We start from the raw sequence: 23041 nt of genomic DNA on the forward strand, positions 1-23041 counted from the left end.
TCTCCCTCTCTCATGTCGACTGAGGCTATGTGAACTATAATTTCATTAATTTCTTTGACATTTCTCTTTCCTTTGTCATCTACTATAAAAAAAGTCTGTCAAAAGAGCAAGTACACGCTGCCTACATGGAGAAAGAATGTACACGTATCATTTCTATGGGAATTCAATTCTTGTGCAAAATATTTGTTTTTGACAGAATCAGCAAGTACAAAATACACTCTTATTATATATATATATATATATATATATATATATATATATATATATATATATATATACATATATATATATATATATATATATACACATACATACACATACAGTATTATACACACATTATATATATACAGTATATATAAAGATAAATACTTACTTGTGCTTGTATATGTGTATATGCATGGATTTATATATATTTATATATATATATATATATATATATATATATATATATATATATAAATATATATATATATATATATATATATATATATATATATCACCATTTAATAAAAACTATCCAAACTGCTGTAGAGTGGTTCATGCGCTCATCATAGACGCGCGCGCGCGCCGAGAGAGAGAGAGAGAGAGAGAGAGAGAGAGAGAGAGAGAGAGAGAATTCTTTACTTCTCCCTTTACGATGCATTCTTTCTATCTTCTAGCAACTAAACTCCAAACAATTACAATTTTCTCAGAGGGCGACATTACTCACTTTCCCACTGAGCAAACTTAGCCTCTGTGGATCTTTTCAATCTTTCATTTTGCACATTTAAGTAATTTCCAATATTCTATACAGTAAAGACCTTTATTTTTCTCATTCATAAAGCACTGTGGCTTTTCGGGAATAAACCACAAGCAAAATTTCACCGAAGGCTTCCCACAAACATAAGAAAAAATTGTTATTAACAGGATGAATCCCAGTACCGTATTTGCAAACGGAATAGAGGATAGTTATGGAGTGAAGTAATGAAATTCGACAAATTTCAAGAGGTTCTATAAGAGAGACAAAGTTGATGTAAACGGGTATTCTAACTTCCTGCTTTCCTCATAAGACTAAGGGCCCTAAAATACACGATAGGATGCTTAGCCACTACCAAGACATAAAATACCCTTAGTGAAAATTAAGAAAACTAGATATTAGATCCACTTTTCCCTAATCGGTTTCCACACGCAAATACAAATAAGCGCACCTTTCTTTAGATTAGACAGTAAGCCAGTTGACATTTATATTTCTTGATATCATCCAATTAACTAGAAAAGAATTCAGATATACATCAAAATGAGTATAAATATTTCAAGTGATCGTCAATGATATATTAACGTAAGAAACATAACGTCAATATAATTCTTAATCGTCAAGATAAATATTTCGTAAAACACAACACAAACTAAGGAAACAAAACGAATAAATTTGCACCTATCATTTGTACTCGACACTAATACAACGGTGCATAAGCAAGAATAAGCATTTCCATATATGAGAGAGAGAGAGAGAGAGAGAGAGAGAGAGAGAGAGAGAGAGAGAGAGAGAGAGAGAGAGAGAGAGTCACTGCCAAGGGTAGACAGTCAGCTCCTGAAGCAATTTCTAAGTTTAGCACCGAAAATGCCTTCCATGAAATGACCTAAGCCTAATATGGGTTATGTCACCGAGCGCCATCCGGGACTCGTTGTGAATGTGGTCTGCATAAACAAGAGCGAGCAACGCGTTACCCCAGGGGTTTCGGCATAATGACTAGGGTGCAGTCGCTATCCATTCAAGAACTAGAAAAAAAAATATTGCAAGCTAATTAACATTTGCCAAAAGGAGAAGTAGCGCATCCTTTTACGAACCGGATCCAGTTCGGTGTGAATTTTTCATTGGAAATTGTTTGTTATGAATATTCTCTGGCCAAGATGAAGATTCTTGCTGATGAGTACAATGTAAACCATTTTTTTTCTCCCTTGTAACTGGATTTTATTCGAAAATGTATTTTCCTATTTAATTATATGCTAATTACATGCTAATGGATGCTCCATAAAAATAATTTTAATATGGAATTCACTTAAGAAGATCTTTCGAAATTTTGACCTTGACTATAATAATCAATTATACCTTCATTATATTAACGAAAAAATATGAGAATGAGGTGCTCACACACACACATACATGCATACATACACATGAAGTTTTGTGACTTACACATACTTATATATCTCTTTAAGGTAATACGGATAAACTGACTGTCTACTGCAGTATCTAAGCCAAAAGGCTCAGATCTGACTCCTGGGCGGGGGAGACGTACTTATCAATTACAGTTATTCCCAAGGTAAAGTGAATTCGATATTCAGTAACATTTGAGTGTGTGTGTATGTATGTATGTATGTATGTATATAAATAAATATATATATATATATATATATATATATATATATATATATATATAAATATATATATATATATATAATATATATATATATATATATATATATATATATATATATATATATATATATATATATATAGAAATCATCAACACACAATCACGTGTGGAACAGAAATAAATTTCTGACTCACGTCAGGGGCAGGTCTCTCAGGTGGAAAGCAAGGGCGTTATCCACTGAGCCACACAAGTGGCCCAGTGGATAACGCCCTTGCTTTCCACCTGAGAGACCTGGGTGATCCCGACGTTAGTCAGAAATTTATATATATATATATCATATATATATATATATATATATATATATATATATATATATATATATATATATATATATATATATATATATATATATATATAATATATATATATATATATATATATATATATATATATATATATATATATATATATATGTCACACAAACATCAGTTAAAATCGTATCCCACCCTACCTTGGGAAAACTTACATCATACAGACTTATAACTGATAAGTGCATCTCCAGCAATGAGTGTATATGTGTGCGTAAAAACATACACAGGTTATACGCGTATGTCAACACCATTTCCAACTGAATCATAAAACAAAACAAAAAAACTTTAAAAAACTACTGTACCGAAGAGGAAGCAGAAAGTAATCTCGACCCTGCAACAATTCGTAGACTTGGACCACAATCCAGACGTGAAATATCACTTACACCGCTTCAAATTATTTACCAACAATGCGAACCGGACATACGAGTCGACAACTACTCTTTAAAAAATTTATAATTCCTAGTTTTTTATGTGAGGGATCCATAAACATAATATACCTACAAAATAAACATATAATTATTAATAAGGGAAAAACTTTGGAAGTCCATTTGTGTGTATGTGCTCATTCAAAAACCCTGAACTATAACAAGTAGCCCTAAGTTAATAGTTACAAGGCGAGTAATTCTTTCTATACATAATAAATTTTTCAAGGAGAAAGAAAAGTGCATGGAAAGAAAATGTCGGTCACTGAAAATAATACATTTTTATAAGAGCAAAATCTCATTTTCTTTGTAAATTAATTTTTGTTAATAAAAAAACTTTTTTATAAATATTAAGACTCTATTCCTGCACTACTTTGTGCACCAACAATGAAAAATGAGCAATAACATCATTTCAACTTCCTTCTCTTCCCCAAACTTCTACCACTCCTTCCTTCCTGCTTCCTACTTCCAGTCACGAGAGTAAAAGGAAGGACGATCATTACTAGTAAGGCCCCACGCTCCATCTCCTTTCCTTTCTCCTCCTCATCTTTATCGAAATATCTTCAATATTTCTTTGAAATTCACATATTTGTAATCTCGTTTTTACTCATAATCTTTGTCTCGGAATCGATCGTGCACTGATCTCTAACCTTCATGATACGAGTCATTCCTTGATGTTTCCTTAACTACCCTGAGCGTCCTAAATATCTGTAGCTTTGAATTAGTTGCATGAAACACTAGGAAATTAAAATCAACTAAATAGGAAACCCTTTGCACAACAGCCAAAAACATATAAAGAATGGGTATTTAAAATAAAAATTAAACTATACTTAGACATACATCATCTATATTTATACAAAAAAATTCCATCGACCACTATTTCTGGTGGTATTTCATGAACATAATAAAGAATAATTCAATTTCAAATCGCTACCTATATATCAAGAAGAGATCCCTAAAAACAACACAAATATCCTGTATACTTTGACGTACAAGACAAATTTATGACAAAAATCTATTTCACATATGCAAATTAGATGCTTCGTTATTAGCAGGCCTTACCAATCTACCGTCTTCCTGCAATTACAAGTTAAAACGTGAGTCAGAATCAGAAGATTAATAAAAAACTGAACCACGGACGCAATTCTGGATGGAGCGTGCTTTCTGATTGGAGTGATAGCGAAATTAAGGCTTAGCTTAAATGTCGGAACTCCATAACCGCACCTGCAGTCTACCTTGATAAGACCAGGTTATCAAGAAAAGCAAGGACTTTCGTTTCTTGTAAAATGTCACAATTCGTTTTCCGTCGTCACGACTAGACATAAACAATGTAAGCTTTCTCAAAAAATGCAATTCCCAAATTCTCCTAGATGTTTCCACGTATCTCAACAATCAGTTACATGATTATGTCCAATCCTAATCTCTGTCGTAGTACTGATAAATTATCTATTTCAAGCGCACTCGGGGAAGAAAAAAGAAATACGTCAAATTAGAAAAAGTATTCAATTATACAAGGTGGCCAGCCGTAACGGGCAAAAACGCTAATTTCTTTAATCACCCACCTGTATAGCGTAAAACAGGATAATTAATACAAGAGGTAAGGAAAAAATGCCAGAGAGCACTACAAAGGTACACGAAATATGTTATGTTTATTTTTAGGACAATCTTTCTTCTGATTGTGGCTTGGCAAACAGAAAAAGTAGCCACTACTGGAATGGAAACATTTAGCGTCGAAGACAAAAAAGTAGCCACTACCGGAATAGAAAAACAGAGCGTCAAATATGTGAAAGAAAAGTAAGCCCAACTAAAATAAAAACATTTAGCGTTGATGACAAGAAAAAGAAGCCCAAGTGGAACAGGAAGATTTAAAAGAGTACGAGTGTAGTGTTACGAACCCCATCGAGTATTCTCATGTAAACAGAAAGAATCCAAACTTATATTACAGAATGAGCTTAAAATTAGTATAAGTAACCTACATGTACCACAGAGTTAAAAAAAATAAGATATTCTCAAACGAGAAAGATTTTTAGGTTCTTAGTTTTCCCAATCATGTATAATATCACGCATGCAAGCACACTACATTCGCACATTACCTCCCTCTACCGACACACACACAGAGAGAGAGAGAGAGAGAGAGAGAGAGAGAGAGAGAGAGAGAGAGAGAGAGAGAGCCAAAAAACCTTACCTTCCATAATATAGAGTATGGAGCCAATGTCACCCTCCTTGATGATGAGGGCGCCCGCAGCATACTCGACGCTGTACATGCATTCGACGATTTCTTTGACCTGGCCCATCTCCAGGTTCTTGAGGAAGTCATTTTCTAAGATGGCTTGTCGTAGGAGTTCTTTCGACCTACGGAAGACAAAATAAGAAAAATTAGATATCATAAATGTTAACTCACGAAACCGAAATCTAAACGAATTACTCAATGCAATAAAAGTACATTAAATTAATCATTTACTAAGAAAGTATCTGCTTTGGTAGAAGAATGCCTATAATATTTTTCGCGCAAGACCTCAAACTTTCCCAAACATCAATTCAAATCACTTATACTTTTCTTAACAGGAATTTTAAAATCTAATCAATACTTAGTGGAAATTTTTCTTAATTCCCCATCTGCTTTGGTTCTACATTCGGTTTTTTCATCAAAACAAGGTTAAAATTTAATAACATATTTGGGTGTTAAAAGGCAACTTTATAGCTACTTTTCGAGTGATCGACTAATCCAGCAGACTAAATACACATCTCATCAATCGGGTACCTGGTACAGATGAGAAACCTTGGCTCCCTAAACTTATAATTTCCCCTATTCCTTACTGTTCCCGATATTTCTCATATAGTTCTAACGTTAGCGGTAACTACACTACTTAGGAAACTTCCCTTGATTCAACACCCTTCTATTCCACAGAAAGGAGAATTGAATAATATAATGGACACTATAACCATCATATCTCAGCTGGGATGAGAGAACTATTTACTCAAACAGAGGAGTATCATCATATTCAACCAGAGACTGCTTCTTCAACCCAAACAAAATACAGTTTGTTTCTTATTCATTCTCTCTCCCTGCAATTGCTCAACCTGACATAAATTTTTCCATTCATTGAGGTTCGTTATTTTTTATTTTTAAATTAAACATAGCTTTTGTTCAGTGGCTTTGATGCCCCAGCCCCCCCAAGAGACTAACCTACGAGCAAAACATTCAACGTTCAAATAAATATAAAAGTATATTTATGAATAATAGAAAAAAAAGTAATCACTTCTATTTTTCATCACCAAATGAACAAGCCAAATGATCAGTTTATGCGAATACCCCCTTAACCAACTTTGTCATGAGAATTGAAAGAAAATGGTCCGTACTCAGATGATTAAGAAAACGGAATAGCTTCAATAATAGGAGTAACTATGCTAAAGTTTTTTTCACCAGTAGTCCACACCCGGCCTCTTATACCATTTAAACACCTTATCCCATTCCTGTACCATTCTAAGGCAAAAACCGTGCTACCATAAAACCAACTAACCATCAACTTCATGAAATCATTCTGACTGCATTATTTAATAAATACGGCACTAAATGGATTTGCAAGATAAGGTTAAAAAGTAAGGAAGATTTTACTTTCCGAGTGGAAAGTTGGGGAGAGGTGCACACAGCGAAAAATTAAACAACATAACTTAAAGCATATCCTCTTTATTAAACAAGCCTTGGCAGATGTAACACGAACCCCCTTAAAATACGGTTCGCATCCAATCTGAAATTGATGAGAATGAAATATTAAATTACTTAAACTAATTTCATTGAAAAATAGCGGTTAACTCTTGGATTCAGTAGTTGATTCATAATATTAATACATTACCTGTCATAACTTGTATACTTAATGATATATCTCTCATTATCTTCCAACTAAACGAAAACGAAACTCTTCAAAAGCCAGAAGGAATAGCTCAATAGCTTTCCAAAGTTGATAAATTACACTTGATTAACATTAAGAGAGAGAGAGAGAGAGAGAGAGAGAGAGAGAGAGAGAGAGAGAGAGAGAGAGAGAGAGAGAGCGTTCCTGATTACAGCTAATGGAACAAAAAATCTATTTTTCTGAGTGCTAGTCCTAAGAAAGACAAGAACCGCAAAAAGAGTCTATCAACTCCTGTAAGGTTTTAGGCCTTAAGCCTTTTCCTTCCTTATGATATATCTATTTTCTTTAGGCCACGGTCTAGACGGTGCTTTAGGCCTTGGCCAGATAGGGCCGGCCTTCGCATAAAAAAAAAAACTGTCGTTCTGGTACTTGCTCTCTCCTATTAAACGAATTTACTTAACTTTTGCTTTTTTTTCGTAAGATGAGTTCCAGAGGTCAAAAAGTAGGTCTCGTGGTTTTCATGAAGGGATCTGGATTTTACTGAGATACACTAGTAGGTGACATAGCCTAGATTTCACAAGGCTTGATATAAAATAAAAAAAAAAAAATTAAGCAATGATAGAAATCAATTATAACCAATGTAACAATTCTCTTAATATATATCAGTCAAAATCATACCAGGTTACTAACACTATTAAGCAATCAATTATTAAACAGCACGGAAAATGTGCAGCCAATATGCTAACAGCATCTGCCATTAAATTTTTGAAGCCACAGTTTAATCTTGTGTAGTTTTACAGAAATGCATCTGATACGCAACTTAAATAACTTAACCAGGTTCACGTATTTAGAGTACATGCCCAGTCAAAATTAAAACCACCTATTCCTGAACTGTCATGAAACTGGTAGCTCCCTCTGCTACAAAAGTTCGCCACCGCTATACCTATTCTTAAAGTGTAGCCTTAAACAAATTTTAAAGAAAATGGATGATGGCCTTGAAAGACATAAAAGAAAACGATATGTTGTAGCAATACTGGGAGACAAATCTAATTTTACACAGCACCACAGCAGATATATTCGAAGTGTTCGAAAGTGTAAGTTTCTTATTGTAAGTTTCTTATAAAGACAATGTTCAAAGCAATTATTTAAGGTGGACTTGAAAATCAACGTATTTTACAAAAAAAAAAAAAGGATTATCACGACAGGAAGGAAATCGTGGTTGTGTAATGTACAATGATCCGCAATTTCACTAACAATTTTCGAAGCATTATCTAAAAAATCCACGCAATAGACATTATAAGACTGGTAAAATAAGCAATGTGCTGCAGAGAGACAAAGGAGGCTAATTGAGCGAGCGAATGAAACGTTTACAAAATTTTCAAAGAATAAGACTAAAGAACGTTGTTGCGTTCTGTGTAAAAACGCTGAAATTTTATCGCAGAAGCCAAATGTTCTTTCATATGTTGCAGTCTTTCCTCTTTTTAGCTTCTAGGACCAGGCGAGCACTTTCCTTGCCCGGATGTACGGTATGTATTCTGGCATAAACTTTTCGCATTTTTGTGTTTTCCAAAACTGGTGGATCGATTTCAACTCGACTTGGCATAAACACACTTTGATGAACGGAATTAAAATTTGTTTTAATGGGGCTACGCCCATTCCATACGAAAATAAATATAAATGACTCATTTGAAAATGTGCTTGCAAAACCAGTTGGATCATAGGTGACATATATTGCGCGAAGGCATCCTCAGGTGATGTAAATTCATGTTTGTCCAAACAATGGACCAGGGCCAGTGTGGGGCCACAATGACAGTTTTATATACTAATATATTGGAAAAATCATAACTCTTATACTTGCACGTACAGCATGGTGGTTCATGTAAGATCTACGGCCCAACGACATCTTTGTTTTTCTTCATATCGTTTGTCTCGAAAACCTTTAGGAACTATATTTAACCGAATCAAGCGCTGACGCCCTACCCCACTTTATACATACATACATACATACATATATATATATATATATATATATATATATATATATATATATATATATATATATATATATATATATATATAATATATATGTATACACACAGAGAGAGAGAGAGAGAGAGAGAGAGAGAGAGAGAGAGAGAGAGAGAGAGAGAGGGTAAACATGCGTGTATGTGAGAAGAGATGAAAACAGAAAAAAATAATAAACAGATAAAGTGAACTTTTAATAATATATAATCAATGGAGTGTTGAGTTCACAGTCTTTTTTTATAATCTACCGGAGGATGTAATTAACAGAAGCATCAGTAAATATTTCCAAGATGGACTTCACTGCACTTTCAAGTTCACTCTTACACATTATTGCCTGATCCACCGTGGGACAACATCTAAGCTTAAATTTTTTTACGAAACTTCCTTGTCTTTGTGCCAACTGAATTACTTCAATATCAGACGTTACGTTTGTTAAACGGAGTGCATTTTATCGAAATATATGGATTCTTACACACATCGGCTATGAATAAAGATTTTCCCCGTTAACATATCTGAAACACTAGCTATGAATAAAGATTTTCCCCGCTAACATATAGAAACACTAGCTATGAATAAAGATTTTCCCCGTTAACATATCGGAAACACTAGCTATGAATAAAGATTTTCCCCGTTAACATATCAGAAACACTAGCTAAGAATAAAGATTTTTCCCACTAACATATCTGGAACACAAGCTAAGAATAAAGATTTTCCTCGTTAACATATCTGAAACACTTGCTATGAATAAAGATTTTTCCCGTTAACATATCTGAAACACTTGCTATGAATAAAGACTTTCCCCACTAACATATCTGGAACACTAGCTAAGAATAAAGATTTTCCCCAATAACATATCTGGAACACTAGCTAAGAATAAAGATTTTCCCCACTAACATATCTGGAACACTAGCTAAGAATAAAGATTTTCCCCACTAACATATCTGGAACACTAGCTAAGAATAAAGATTTTCCCCAATAACATATCTGGAACACTAGCTAAGATTTTCCCCATTAACATATCTGGAACACTAGCTAAGAATAATGATTTTCCCCGATAAGATATCTAAAACACTCGCTATGAATAAAGATTTTCCTCGTTAACATACGTGGAACACCAGCTATGAATAAAGATTTTCCCCGTTAACACATTTGAAACAGTAGCTATGAATAAAGGTTTTCCCCCCTAACATATCTGGAACACTAGCTAAGAATAAAGATTTTCCCCGCTAACATATCTGAAACACTATCAATGAATAAAGATTTTCCTTGTTAACATACCTGAAACACTAGTTGTGAATAAAGATTTTCCCGTTAACATATCCGAAACACTAGCTATGAATAAAGGATTTCCCCACTAACATATCTGAAACACTAGCTAAGAATAAAGATTTTCCCCGTTAACATATCTGAAACACTAGCTATGAAAAAAGATTTTCCCTGTTAACATATATACACGATCCGTATATAAAAATGAGCGAATTCACTTTGACCGTAAATCGATCGCTCGTTCAAACAGAAATATTGCATCCTTTCTCTAAATTTGAAAGGCTGCGGTTTTTCAAGAATCCAGCTTATCATATAGGTTATTGTAATCAATTCCGTTTTAACATATTCACCGAATAAAACAGTTAATACAGTAGAGATCACCCTACACTAGCATTTCTTAATCTTCCGAGATGAAACTTGAAGCAGCTTGTACAATAAACAAAAAATTGCTGTTTTAAAGTTAAAGGAGGCTTATAATAATACTGGTACTGGTTCTTGTGCTATAGAGCGGCTCTTCAAGGTTAAAATTTTACAAAAATTGTTGAAATTTTCTACCACGGCATATCTTTTATTACTAAATAGTACAACATCGTAATTGCTCGAAATATAACAGTTAACATGTTTAAACTTGCGACAATTCATACTTTTCATCGCGTTTTACGACTTTCAACGTTTAATTTATTTAACAGGACCTCTACATCATTTATAAGAAATACCTGTCCTACAACAATATGCTAGCAATCATATCAAAGTAAAAATAACAGATTTACCCAATACTATAAATACTACTTTTAATTAAAATCCGTTGCCTTCGAGTGGGTTTGGGCATTTTATCAAGTTTTCTAGTTGATTTTTTGTTGAAATGTTACATCTGGGGTAGGGCTCAAACCAACTTACACCTATACACGAATTTGTTTGCGCACGAGGGTGTAGTGTCAAAAGCATTATCAGGGAATACAAAAACTCACATAAGACAACAGTCTACAATCTTATCACACACGACCTTTATTTGCTCCTGAACTGCCATTTTCCCCTTAAGAAAACACACCAAACACTTCATATAATCATACTGCAATTATTTTGGCTACAACATCATTTGAGATTATACTGACTCACTCAGTTCCCCTTTGCCTACTTCAGTACCAGAAATGTTTATTTTTCGTCAAATACTGCTTAAAGGTTTGGTGAAATTTCTGTTGAAAAGCTTGACCGGAAGTCTTGTGATATACCTTGTCTCAGAATAATTCCGTGTAATTACAATGATGCACTTTTTTTCCCATGTACAGAACTGTTCGACTCTCTCGTGCCCTACTGTAGCCTAATTGGGCTATTCTTCATGGCTCCACTTCAATATCAAAAGATCCAACAGATCTTTAAAATGGACCGTTCGCATTTAATCAGTTATTCTTCAAAAACAAAGTTGAAAAATAAAGTACAGCACTGAACAAGAAGATTTGAAGTGGGATTAAATCTAACTCTTTAAGAGGCTGTTTTGGCTAAAGCTGGCTTCATAAAAAAACTTCATTTGCCAACTCAACAAGCACAAGCCAGTCATTATTCTAAAACTGACAATTTACAACTGAGGTAATCTCTGGCGGGCTTTGATACGATGAAATGACTATTTCTCATGTAAATATATAGGGATTTTCATATTAAACATAGCATCATCACCGGATGTACTAATTATGATAGTACTTGACCTACATAAAACTCTTAGCCAGATAATCAACGTTTACCTCCTTACGCCACCACTAACGCCAAGAGAGAGAGAGAGAGAGAGAGAGAGAGAGAGAGAGAGAGAGAGAGAGAGAGAGAGAGAGAGAGAGAGAGAGAGAACATACTTTTGATTGATTTACACTTATTCAGTCTCATCAATACAAAATCCAAGACATATTTTTCACAATCAAGATATATTATTGCCATAATATTATTAAAGCATGCACTAAAACAACACGATACTACTACTGGGGAAAAGATCGCAATGCGACGATTACACAATAAAATCTTTACATAAGTCTCGAATTTTAACCAGTGAAACAGTAGGCGTGAAATGGAAAGCAAAATGCTGAATATAAAAATATTCCAAATAACAAAATATTAAAAATAAAAAATAAATACATAAAATAGCAAATCAATTTCTGAAGATCTACAGAAGATAAATAAGGTTGGACGCCGGCTTTAGGGCAACACAAACATTGCAGAGCATCAACTAAGAGGAAACTATAACATTGTAAACAAGCAAAACTTACTGAACGGAAGGAGGCAAAGGCAGTACATACTCAATGCCATGCTCCATGCATGCGGGCAGCATAAACGAGAAACGTGTGGCTTCCAACCAGGATTCTAAAAATAGATTTGAGCAAAGTGATAAGCGCCAATATCACTGTGCAGGAGTTGACGCTTTGAACAAGATGTAATATACAGCAGTATATCAGCAAGTAACTGGGACATGGTTCGGATTTTGGAATGTTAACGTTCTGAAAAATCGGTCAAAATTGAGTGGTTATGAAAACAGTACCAACAAATCAGTCGTTCATGATTGAGTACCGGTACAAAAAAAAAAATTAAACTAAAAAGTATAAATTGTTACGGAAAACACCTATACGAAATAAACATTTCATATCTCTCTTACACTAATAACCATGACAAATTCCATTTAAACATGGCCAAGTTGGCCTCAGAGCAAAAGAAAACGGACTGTTGCAAACGCCATATTATATACCAAAGAAAACGGTCCCTTTGGCGCATGTTAAAGGGAAACAAAATTAAACTCATAAAAATAAGTCGTCGTCAAAATCCCCCTCCGCCGCGTCCTCACTATTATTATTAATTATTATTATTACTATTACTATTATTATTATTATTATTATTATTATTATTATTATTATAAAAGGTGCTTGACTTCAATTTAAGACGAAAGAGGCCATGGACGCAACAAAGCATGGGAGACTTCTAACTTTGGAAAAAGCTTCCTTGCGAAAGTAACAATTACTTCTGACGCATGCGATGAGCTGTCGTTACAGTATAGAGCAGTGGTTCCCAACCTGGGGGAAATTTGAAGCTACCAGGGGGGAAATAATTACACTACCTACTAACTAAAAAAAATATCAGATGTATTTTATCATGAAGAATAAACGAAAGTCCTTTTATTTTGCTACTAGCCGCTCTCTATGGCTATGCGGGTAACTAACCGCTCTCTATCTAACTATTTGTTTATCAGTATATTTGTCTATAATGGAAAAATAAATTAGTGAGTCGTCACAGTGTGTTTTAACTACTCTTTCCCTCATACACATGAAGGGGGAAATCTGGAGGGTTGCACTGGGTGCATGGGGAAATGACAGGAAAAAGGTTGGGAACCACTGGTATAGAGCCTCAATACAAGTTATTTACAACGCCCTTTCGACCACAATTGTATTGCTTTCTGAGGTCTACCTTTATTCAATCCCTTTGGGCACGTCGCACTCCGCTGTATAACTTCTTAAACTTTACCATAAATTTCAATTCTCTTCCAGTACAAATCCTTTGAGATGGATCTATGAGCGTCTAGAAAAGCACCTCTGTGGTCTCCTTAACCTAATTTACAGTACAGAGGATCCACAGATTGCACGGGGTTTAAAATATGACTTTATTTCTTCAAAATTTAACATAAAATACAATTAGCATTTTTTCTTCCTGTGACATGTAGTATTTCGTGAAAGAGAGTAAGTTATCGCCGAGTCTATAGCTACCTATCACTGGTCTCGTTCTTCACGGAATATAAACATTATTTGTATTGTTTCCATGAGTAAGTAAACAGACTCTGTCGTTCAACTACTACAAAAGAAAGAAAGAAAGGAAGAGAGACTGGAAATGAAACGTAACAAAAGCACATCATAAGCAATTTTGAAGTCCACCAAATTCCTTGATACAAAAATCAAAATTACTTGTGAAAATTTTGCTACTGATCTACATAATTCCGTAACCTTCCCGATCTAACCACAGCAAAAGGTAAAAAGCACTCTGACTGATTCCATCATGAACTCAATGTACAAGCGAACTCTCTTTTATCTCTCCTAATGTTGAAATGGCAATGAACATCTTACAACTTTAGCCCTCACCAAGACTCCTCCTCCTTTCTCTGCATCTTTTCCCACTTCTACTGTAAGTGGGGTCGATGTTCTGACAGCTTTCCTCCACCTGGCTCAGTCAAACACATCGTCCTCTGACGACTGTTTGTCTCTCAGATCTTTTTTAACTACTTCCATCCACCTTCGCTTCGGTCTTCCTCTCGTTCTCCCACCAGGCACCTCCATCTGCATCACTCTCCTGTCTACATGTCTCATCCCTTCTCACCACATGGCCATACCACTGCAGTCTTCTTATTCTTTCATTTTTTATCCTGTCCATTTTTGTTACTCCACACATCCACCTAAGCATTTTCATCCCTACCGCATCCGATTTCTTCTCTTGCACTCTCTTTACCGGACATATTTCTGCTCCATATATCAAAGCTGGTCTCACTACTGTCTTATGCATTCTTCCTTCAACTTCTACTTCCAATTTTCCATCACCAGCTACTGTTGAACCTCATCAAGACTAAACTCTAATTAACATTCAGTTCTGAACTGTAAGAAAGATTAAAATAAAAACAACAGTATTCGAAACCCAAGTAGGGTAGTAATCTAATATATTAACAGAAATAGCCGTCGCATACGGGTACATGTACTTATTCTCTTACGTTCGATCGCCAATACTGGATCAGGTTGCGCAAACAGCACGGCAGCACTACTTTCCCTGCAGTTTTTCGCAAATACGGTCAGGGGTTTTGGACATTATATATGTGATTATACTGCTTGTCGAAAGAAAAAGAAAAACTAATCAAAGCTGAATGCAGCATTATTATTTTTCATCATCTCCATTTTTTTATCATTAACTTATAAGAATGTCTAAAATATGTTCTTTTGTAAAATACTTATAAAATATATAAAAAAGCCTTCGTGAACCTGATAAGTCAGCATATAAGGTGTCTGAAACTTATTTTTATTTGTCCTCTTAAATATATGAGATAAACATAAGAATCTCGGAGACCCTGCAAAGCATCTTTTATCAGGCCCTTATTTAATCTTTCAGTAACCGCTGGAACATATTTTCTGTAAGAGAATATAATTTATGTATATAAAGTATTAAGCTTCTATAAGACTATCTAAACTCAGTAGTACATTTATTACGGTCTAAAAAACAAGGAAACCTTGATTTTTCTTCTTATCCGTCATCAGTTTACAGCTAATAATAATGATCATCATTACACTTATTCATATGAGATCATAAGTTGTTGCCATTCCCTTTTATACACACATATATATGTGTGTATACATACATACACACACACACACACACACACACACACACACACATATATATATATATATATATATATATATATATATATATATATATATATATATATATATATATATCTCTGAATATGCACGCGTAAAAGTATGCATGTGTTGTATGTAATTTCCCCAACTTTGAAGAAGCAAATTCTAAGTAGAGAGTGAATAATTAATAATCAAACTTTTGAAAGAATACATTCATCAACAGTCCTCTACCGAAAGAAAGCAACAAAAATAATAAAGCCAAACACAATATTCCCATTTCCATCCCTACTAACTTCGGCATTTTCACTGGTGCTTACAAACCAGTTTCCAATCCCAAAAGAACAGTTAGCCAATACCAAAAAATTTTTTTACAGTTTTTCAAAGTAATGGAATGAAACGTAGAAATCCTCGGAAAGAAATACCTCGTTAAATCTAAGAAAGCAACCATTCAGAAAAAAATAAAGCTTGCTGATATTACAGGAGACGCAGACCACAAAAGTGATTATCAATATTCATAGTTTCATGATGTTGCCTTGTAATATGTATATCACCCTATAGTTCTGATATATTTACTCTTCTATTTATCATGTGTTATGTGTAATAATAATTGTTGAAATGTTGTATGCAGTGTAATGTCAGATCTCAAAAGCGTTAGTGATTTAGATAACTTAACAGCGTAATTTAGAATTAGTAATACGTTTTTAATAGTAAAGTAGTATATGAGCAACACGTGTGTCGTAGCGAAGGGTTTGTTTCGCTTCAGTTGTCATCAGTTAAGATAATGTGTTGACAGGCGAGAGATACAATAGCTGTTCCATTCTGGAAACCAACTCGGGTTTTTTGTTTTGTTTTTAAAACATGCCAGTCATAATTAGCCAGTTGCAGTCTGTTTTGACTGTGTTAAGATTTTTGTAAAAGCTTTGTCTCATACAAGAAGAAGACGAATGATTTTGCAATGTTACATATAATGTTCTGATTGCATCCCATACAATTTTCTGGTAGAAAAGTGTTCCTTTCTGAGAAATCGAACATGTGTTGTATTGAAGCGCATGTCTCAATCGATTAGGTCATCTTACTCTTCTAGAATTTTCTCTTGTATCTCATTCCTAAAATACTTTAATGACATCATCTGACTGTTTCATTTCCTACTGGAATCCTACAGTTTGTTCGTTCTGATTTCAGAGACCGTTAGTGTTCTCTCTCTCTCTCTCTCTCTCTCTCTCTCTCTCTCTCTCTCTCTCTCTCTCTCTCTCTCTCTCTCTCTTCAAAAGAGAGAAATTTTAACGTAAAATATTGGTGGTCATCGATATTAAACTTAGTTTTTGAGATCTGAATGTAGGAAAATTGTATATATTTGGTAATAGCACCATACAAAAAAGTGTTTTGTGAATCTAAAGCGGCTGCATTTCAAGTGATTTTGCGAAAGTTTTCACAAGCTTGTGTAAGGTACAGTGAATTTTACTTATTATCACCATGGTATAATAAGGTATATTGAGAGAAATTTTGCCTTAGTGAAATTATTATTGATAAATCTTTTGTGTATTTTTGTGTGTCATTGTGTTTGCAATCTCCTGATTTTTCACATTTTATATATTGGTGATTTAACATTTATTTACTTAGTACTTTAAATATTTCTTGATAATTTAACATTGCATACTTGATATAATTTTCATTTACTAAAATTTTCTTTTTAAATCTTGAGTAATTCTTGATAGTTTAAATTTTGCTTGATTAATTTAATTTCTTGATAAGTTAACGTTTTTGTGATTTAGTTTTGTTTAATAATTTAATTCAAAAATTAATGAAATTTTGTGTTGTTTTCAAGTAATAGTAAATTTCTTCAGACTGTGAATTCTAATTATAAATTTTGAATTTAACAATAAATTTTTATATTTGAAATTTTTAAAAACAGTGTTTCATCTATTGGCCATCAGTCAATAGGATTAACTGTGCGCATAAGGCAAAGTGATAAGCATGTTTTGTTCCTTTAGTTTTGCTGAAGTGAATTAAGACCAGGGAAACAGTTAACGTTGTTTGATGGAGTGATGCCCTTTTGCTCTAGTATATTTCTTGTTTGATTATTGATACCTCACACTTGTTTTGATAAGCTTAGTTTGATTTTTTCAGGTGACTAATGAGGTTTTTAAGGGATCACTGTTACCTTTAGAGTACTCAGTCATAATTTTTATTGTTGTGAGAGTTCAGGTATCTGGCTGAAGTAAGGTAAATTTTTGAATTCTGTGATTAGTTGTGTAATAACCAGGTACTTGGTACACATCGTGACAATAGCAAAACTGTCCCGCACCGATATAATAATATAATTATTAATGACCACCCAAAAACAAATATCTTTTTCCAACACACGCAACATCCTACTTGAAGAGATGCCTTCAGAAGATGTTAAACGTCAGGTTTTCAGAAGCTGCCAGTTGCTTTGCCATTCTCTACCGTAGCTACGAACCACCACAGTCTACTAACCACAAAGCGCAAAGGTTACAATAACCAGGTCTAACAAGAATAATAATTGCCTGCCTTTGGGATTATTCTTAGGTCTCTTACTAGTGATGTGAGGCTGCTAGCAACTTTGCTACAGGAACCCACACACACACATACACACACACATACATACATACTTTTTATATATATATATATATATATATATATATATATAATATATATATATATATATATATATATATATATATATATATTCAAATAATCAGCTATAAATAACGTATTCATTCGAATTTACTATACCTTAGAAAAAATTACATGCTATATGCAATGCTTATGACAAAACAATAAATGAATATATATATATATATATATATATATATATATATATATATATATATATATATATATATATATGTATATATATATATATATGTATATATATATATATATATATATATATATATATATATATATATATATATATATATATATATATATATATATATATTGAAGCTTAGAGGAAAGCTTGAAAAGAAACGACAGAGCGCCAGCACTTTCGTGTAATTAACACGTCTTCCAGGCACAAAGTGGCCCCGAAGATGTAATAATTACACGAAATTACTTAGACTCAGTCGTTTCTTCTCTAGCTTCTCCTGTCAACTGATAAACAAATTACAACATATTTTTACGATTTTTGTTATATATAAATAATATATATATATATATATATATATATTATACGATTTTTATATGTTATATATATATATATATATATATATATATATATGTATATATATATATATATATATATATATATATATATATATATATATATATATATATATATATTATATATATATATATATATATATATTATATATATAGTATATATGTATACAGTATATATATATATATATATATATATATATATATATATATATATATATATATGTATATATGTATATATGTATATATCCATTTTTTACAGATTTAGTACTCAGTTCTCATGGTGAAATGGCTTGATTCCAGTTAATAAGAACCTGAATTCAAAAGGCAAATGTATAAAACTCAATATAAGTTCTTTTCTATCTGAATGGTTGAGTGCATCAAATCACTGTCAAACATGTTGGAACCGATAAATGTATAAGCTCGGAACCTGATTAGGGTATGGATTTATCATGTAATTTCATATATATATATATATATATATATATATATATATATATATATATATATATATATATATATATATATATATATATATATATATATATATATATATATATATATATATATATATATATACACACACACACAAATGAGATGTATTGCGCATGAACATGTTTCCAGTTTTACCTTCCAAAAGGTTTTAAATGAAAAACTTCTCATTAAAAAGCAACCGTTTACCATTCCTCAAACACGTTCTGGTCCAGCAATATGTTTTCCCCTCCCACCTACTCATCAGCACCAATTCGGTTGCAGAAAAACTGGGCGTCATTAAACCCATCCAGTCGAAGATCTCGAATACATTTGCTGTGCAACAGATAGCGAGATAAAAAAAAATAAAGAACTGTATATATAATGCAGGGTGGCTGGGAACACTCGTTCCTAGTGACACTAAGACGGGACTCTTCTACAGACTTCACACGTGCGGTGTTCAGCTGAAGTAGATTGCCCCCTTTAGTTAATTATTCTTGTAAATACTTCACTCAAATAAATATTAAAAACATAACACTGAAATATTAAAAACAAAATCAAAAGATAAACAAAACTAAAAATGCCATTAAGGAATACTTCGAAATCTTCCGTAGTCCAAAAGAAATCCAAAATCTAACATGATGAATATTGTAGTGAAAAGCTTTTAAGAAAATTGTCTTGTAAAATATCATTTGTTTAAAACTGGAAATTTTCTTGAAGTGCAATATTCATGTAAAAGTAACCATTACTTGTAATGACTTTAATATGAGTTCAATATAAACGAATTCCTTAACAAATATTAAAACGTGCTCATTGCATCACACTATACATGGGTCAAGAAAAACAAGCAACAGTACCAAATCTACCAAAGTCGGCCAAAAGTGCTTGCCTCCCCGTAAAAGAGGGGAGAGTTGCTAATGTTACTAGCAATGTTTTAAAAAAAAACGTTCCATAAATTATTGCGCGCGAAGATCAAAATGACTTCCTTTACAAATGCCTTTCTACACAAAACTCGATGTGAAGTGTTCACGCTAATGCTTGGCGCGTATTTTGACGTACCCTAATTTTTTACATAAATAAACCAGTGTGGCATAAAGCAGATATGAATTTCACACTCTTATCTATGCATATTTATTTTGCAATTCCAATAAGGTACGGGCAACTATGACCATCTATTGTGTTGGTTTTAACGGAGGAAAAGCATTCCGCTTTTTTTTTTTGTACACTTCCTTAACATACAATCGATGCTGTTTAGTGTGCGTGTTTTTAAAAATGAGATATAGAACAGAAATTTTTCAAAACGATAAAAGTAAATGAGACCATAACGATTTTTCCAAAGCTTACTTGTCGGCCCTCGACTGTTTAACAAGTAGGCCTAATAATAGGAAATTTTCATCAATCAAATTTGGTAGGCTACCTATTACGCGTGAGTCTTTGAAAACCCAGGAAATGAATTACCATAGTATTTGCTTCTAAATACTGTAGGTCATACTGGCGTCATACTACTAGGTCAATACAAACTTCTCATACTGACTGAATGCTGATTTTAGCAAGAATACATTACTTCATACTTTTTTCAATTATATTTTCAAATATTATATGAGTATGATAAAAGAAAATATTATAAAAAAAGATAATCAATATTTCGAGCATCTCAAACATGACCTAAATTCTGATGGCGAATCAAAGAGAGGAAGGAAGAGGGAACAAAACAGTAAATGATGAGATGAGGAAATCACACAAAAGGCGAGATCATGTACAGGTATAAATGAGGACGGATATGGTTAATCACGAAGAAAGTATAAACTGTGTATATGTTTCTGGAGAAGCAAGCAATAGATTCTAGATACTGTACTTAAGCTTATAAAGCAAAAGACAATAAATACTAAGTTTAGGAGGGGTCTATTTTCCGTCTCTTAGTAAAATGTGTATGCTCACTCTTTCTATCATGTGGGGGTTCGAGTCCCCTAGCGAGTGGATCATAACTTCATTTATGTTCCCTTCCAATTCAAGGCATTCAGTTTGAATAGTAAATAGAAAAAGTACGAGGGAACTGAGCAGTTAAAAATTCCTTGTATCTACTAAAAACATATTTTCTAGCCTATCTGACTAACACACACACACACACACACACACACACACACACACATATATATACATATACACATATATATACTATATATATATATATATATATATACTGTATAGATATATACACATATATGCTTTATAAATGTATATATATACATTTATAAATGCATTTATAAATATGTATATGTGCATTATAAATGCATATAGAGAGAGAGTATAGAGTGCATATAGAGAGGATTAAAAATGTGTTAAATTCTAACTTGAACTTACTCGTGCATAAAATTAATGAAACACTCCGACTTGAATGAAAGCTTTAGCAGGCTTAAAAAAAAGTAAGTGGCAGTTCAATTTACAATGTAAACTAAGCGATAAATTGTATCTTAACGAGGCCTAACGGGTGATTTGGAATGTGAAGTATCTCTAAACACCAACGATATTTTCTGACTACAACTTAATACAACAATCTAAAATTGCAATAGGGAACAGGGAAGGGTTCGTTTTTTCTACTTATCATTCCATCAATATGTTTCACATGTTTTATAATCACAAATAAGCTTTTCAGACTGACGTTAAACAATCTTGGAGCTGATCCGTTAACGTTATGCAAACTCCGCGAACAGGAATTAGCATAAGAAAAGTGACATAAACATGATAAAAAAATAGTGCATGAATATATGAGCATATTTATACCTTGTATATACAGTATATATATATATATATATATATATATATATATATATATATATATATACATACACACATATATATGTGTTTGTGTGTGTATGTAATTTTTATATATACACACACACACATATATATATAATATATATACATATATACATACATATATATATATATATATATATATATATATATATATATATATATATATATATATATATAAGAGAGAGAGAGAGAGTGCATGTATGTAACCCTGAAAAACACTTACTCCTCTGACTTTGGCACGACGACAGGGTTATAGTCGGGATCATAGTAATCATCATAGTCGTTGTCTGTGGGCTCGGCCGAAATGGCAGTCCTTTTAGGCCTGGCTTCAGCGCCTTCGCTGACGCCCTCGATCCTGTTGTGCCGAAGGACAGGGGTATTGAAGCACTGCTCGTTCTGCAAGCTGGCGCGGTTATGGTGCTCGTTGTTGTTGTTGCGCAGAGTGACCGACCGCAAAGACAGCCGCTTGCCGTTGATGACGTGCGACCTTTGTCCCGTGGGCGGAGGCAGCACCGACCGCAGTTTATCCAACTGCGTGTTGAGGGTGGCGATGGTGGTCTCCTTCTCTTCCAGCTCCACCCGCAAGCGCTCGATGACACTGTCCTTGAGACTGAGCTCCTCGAGGGCGGCTGTCAGAGCTGCCTGGGTGTCCCTTAGGGATGCTCGTCCTTTACTACCCCCTCCTGAGGATGAGGTAAAGGACACGGGAGAGCTCCTGCCACTAGACCCGCCATCGCCGCTACCACTACGAGGTTTAAACCACTTTTGCATGGTGGCTCGATTACCATAGCATGGCGGTAATTATAATATTATCAGAGAGATCTCAAACCCACATCACTTCACTATGGTATAATTCATCATCACTACCACCATTATCACTTTGATCATCACAAGAACACAATATCCATTATTCTA

The 23041-nt window shown here is 33.5% G+C and overlaps 1 protein-coding gene across 8 annotated transcripts in view; it reads right to left on the reverse strand.

Annotated features, from left to right (window-relative positions):
- for (cGMP-dependent protein kinase for) overlaps positions 1 to 23041 on the reverse strand; it is a 704904-nt gene that overhangs the window by 322482 nt on the left and 359381 nt on the right. For 6 of the 8 annotated variants that reach the window (XM_067098860.1, XM_067098862.1, XM_067098859.1 and 3 more), the window contains exons 2-3: positions 22350 to 23041; positions 5336 to 5502 (exon numbers count right to left, since the gene is read on the reverse strand). The exon at positions 22350 to 23041 is cut by the window's right edge. In XM_067098860.1, the coding sequence (XP_066954961.1) occupies positions 5336 to 5502; positions 22350 to 22897 (715 nt within the window). In that variant the 5' untranslated portion in view covers positions 22898 to 23041. The remainder of the gene's footprint in view (positions 1 to 5335; positions 5503 to 22349) is intronic. The other 2 variants (XM_067098864.1, XM_067098863.1) reach the window with 1 other exon arrangement.

The sequence above is a fragment of the Macrobrachium rosenbergii genome, chromosome 55, assembly GCF_040412425.1.
Source record: "Macrobrachium rosenbergii isolate ZJJX-2024 chromosome 55, ASM4041242v1, whole genome shotgun sequence".
Taxonomy (NCBI): domain Eukaryota; kingdom Metazoa; phylum Arthropoda; class Malacostraca; order Decapoda; family Palaemonidae; genus Macrobrachium; species Macrobrachium rosenbergii.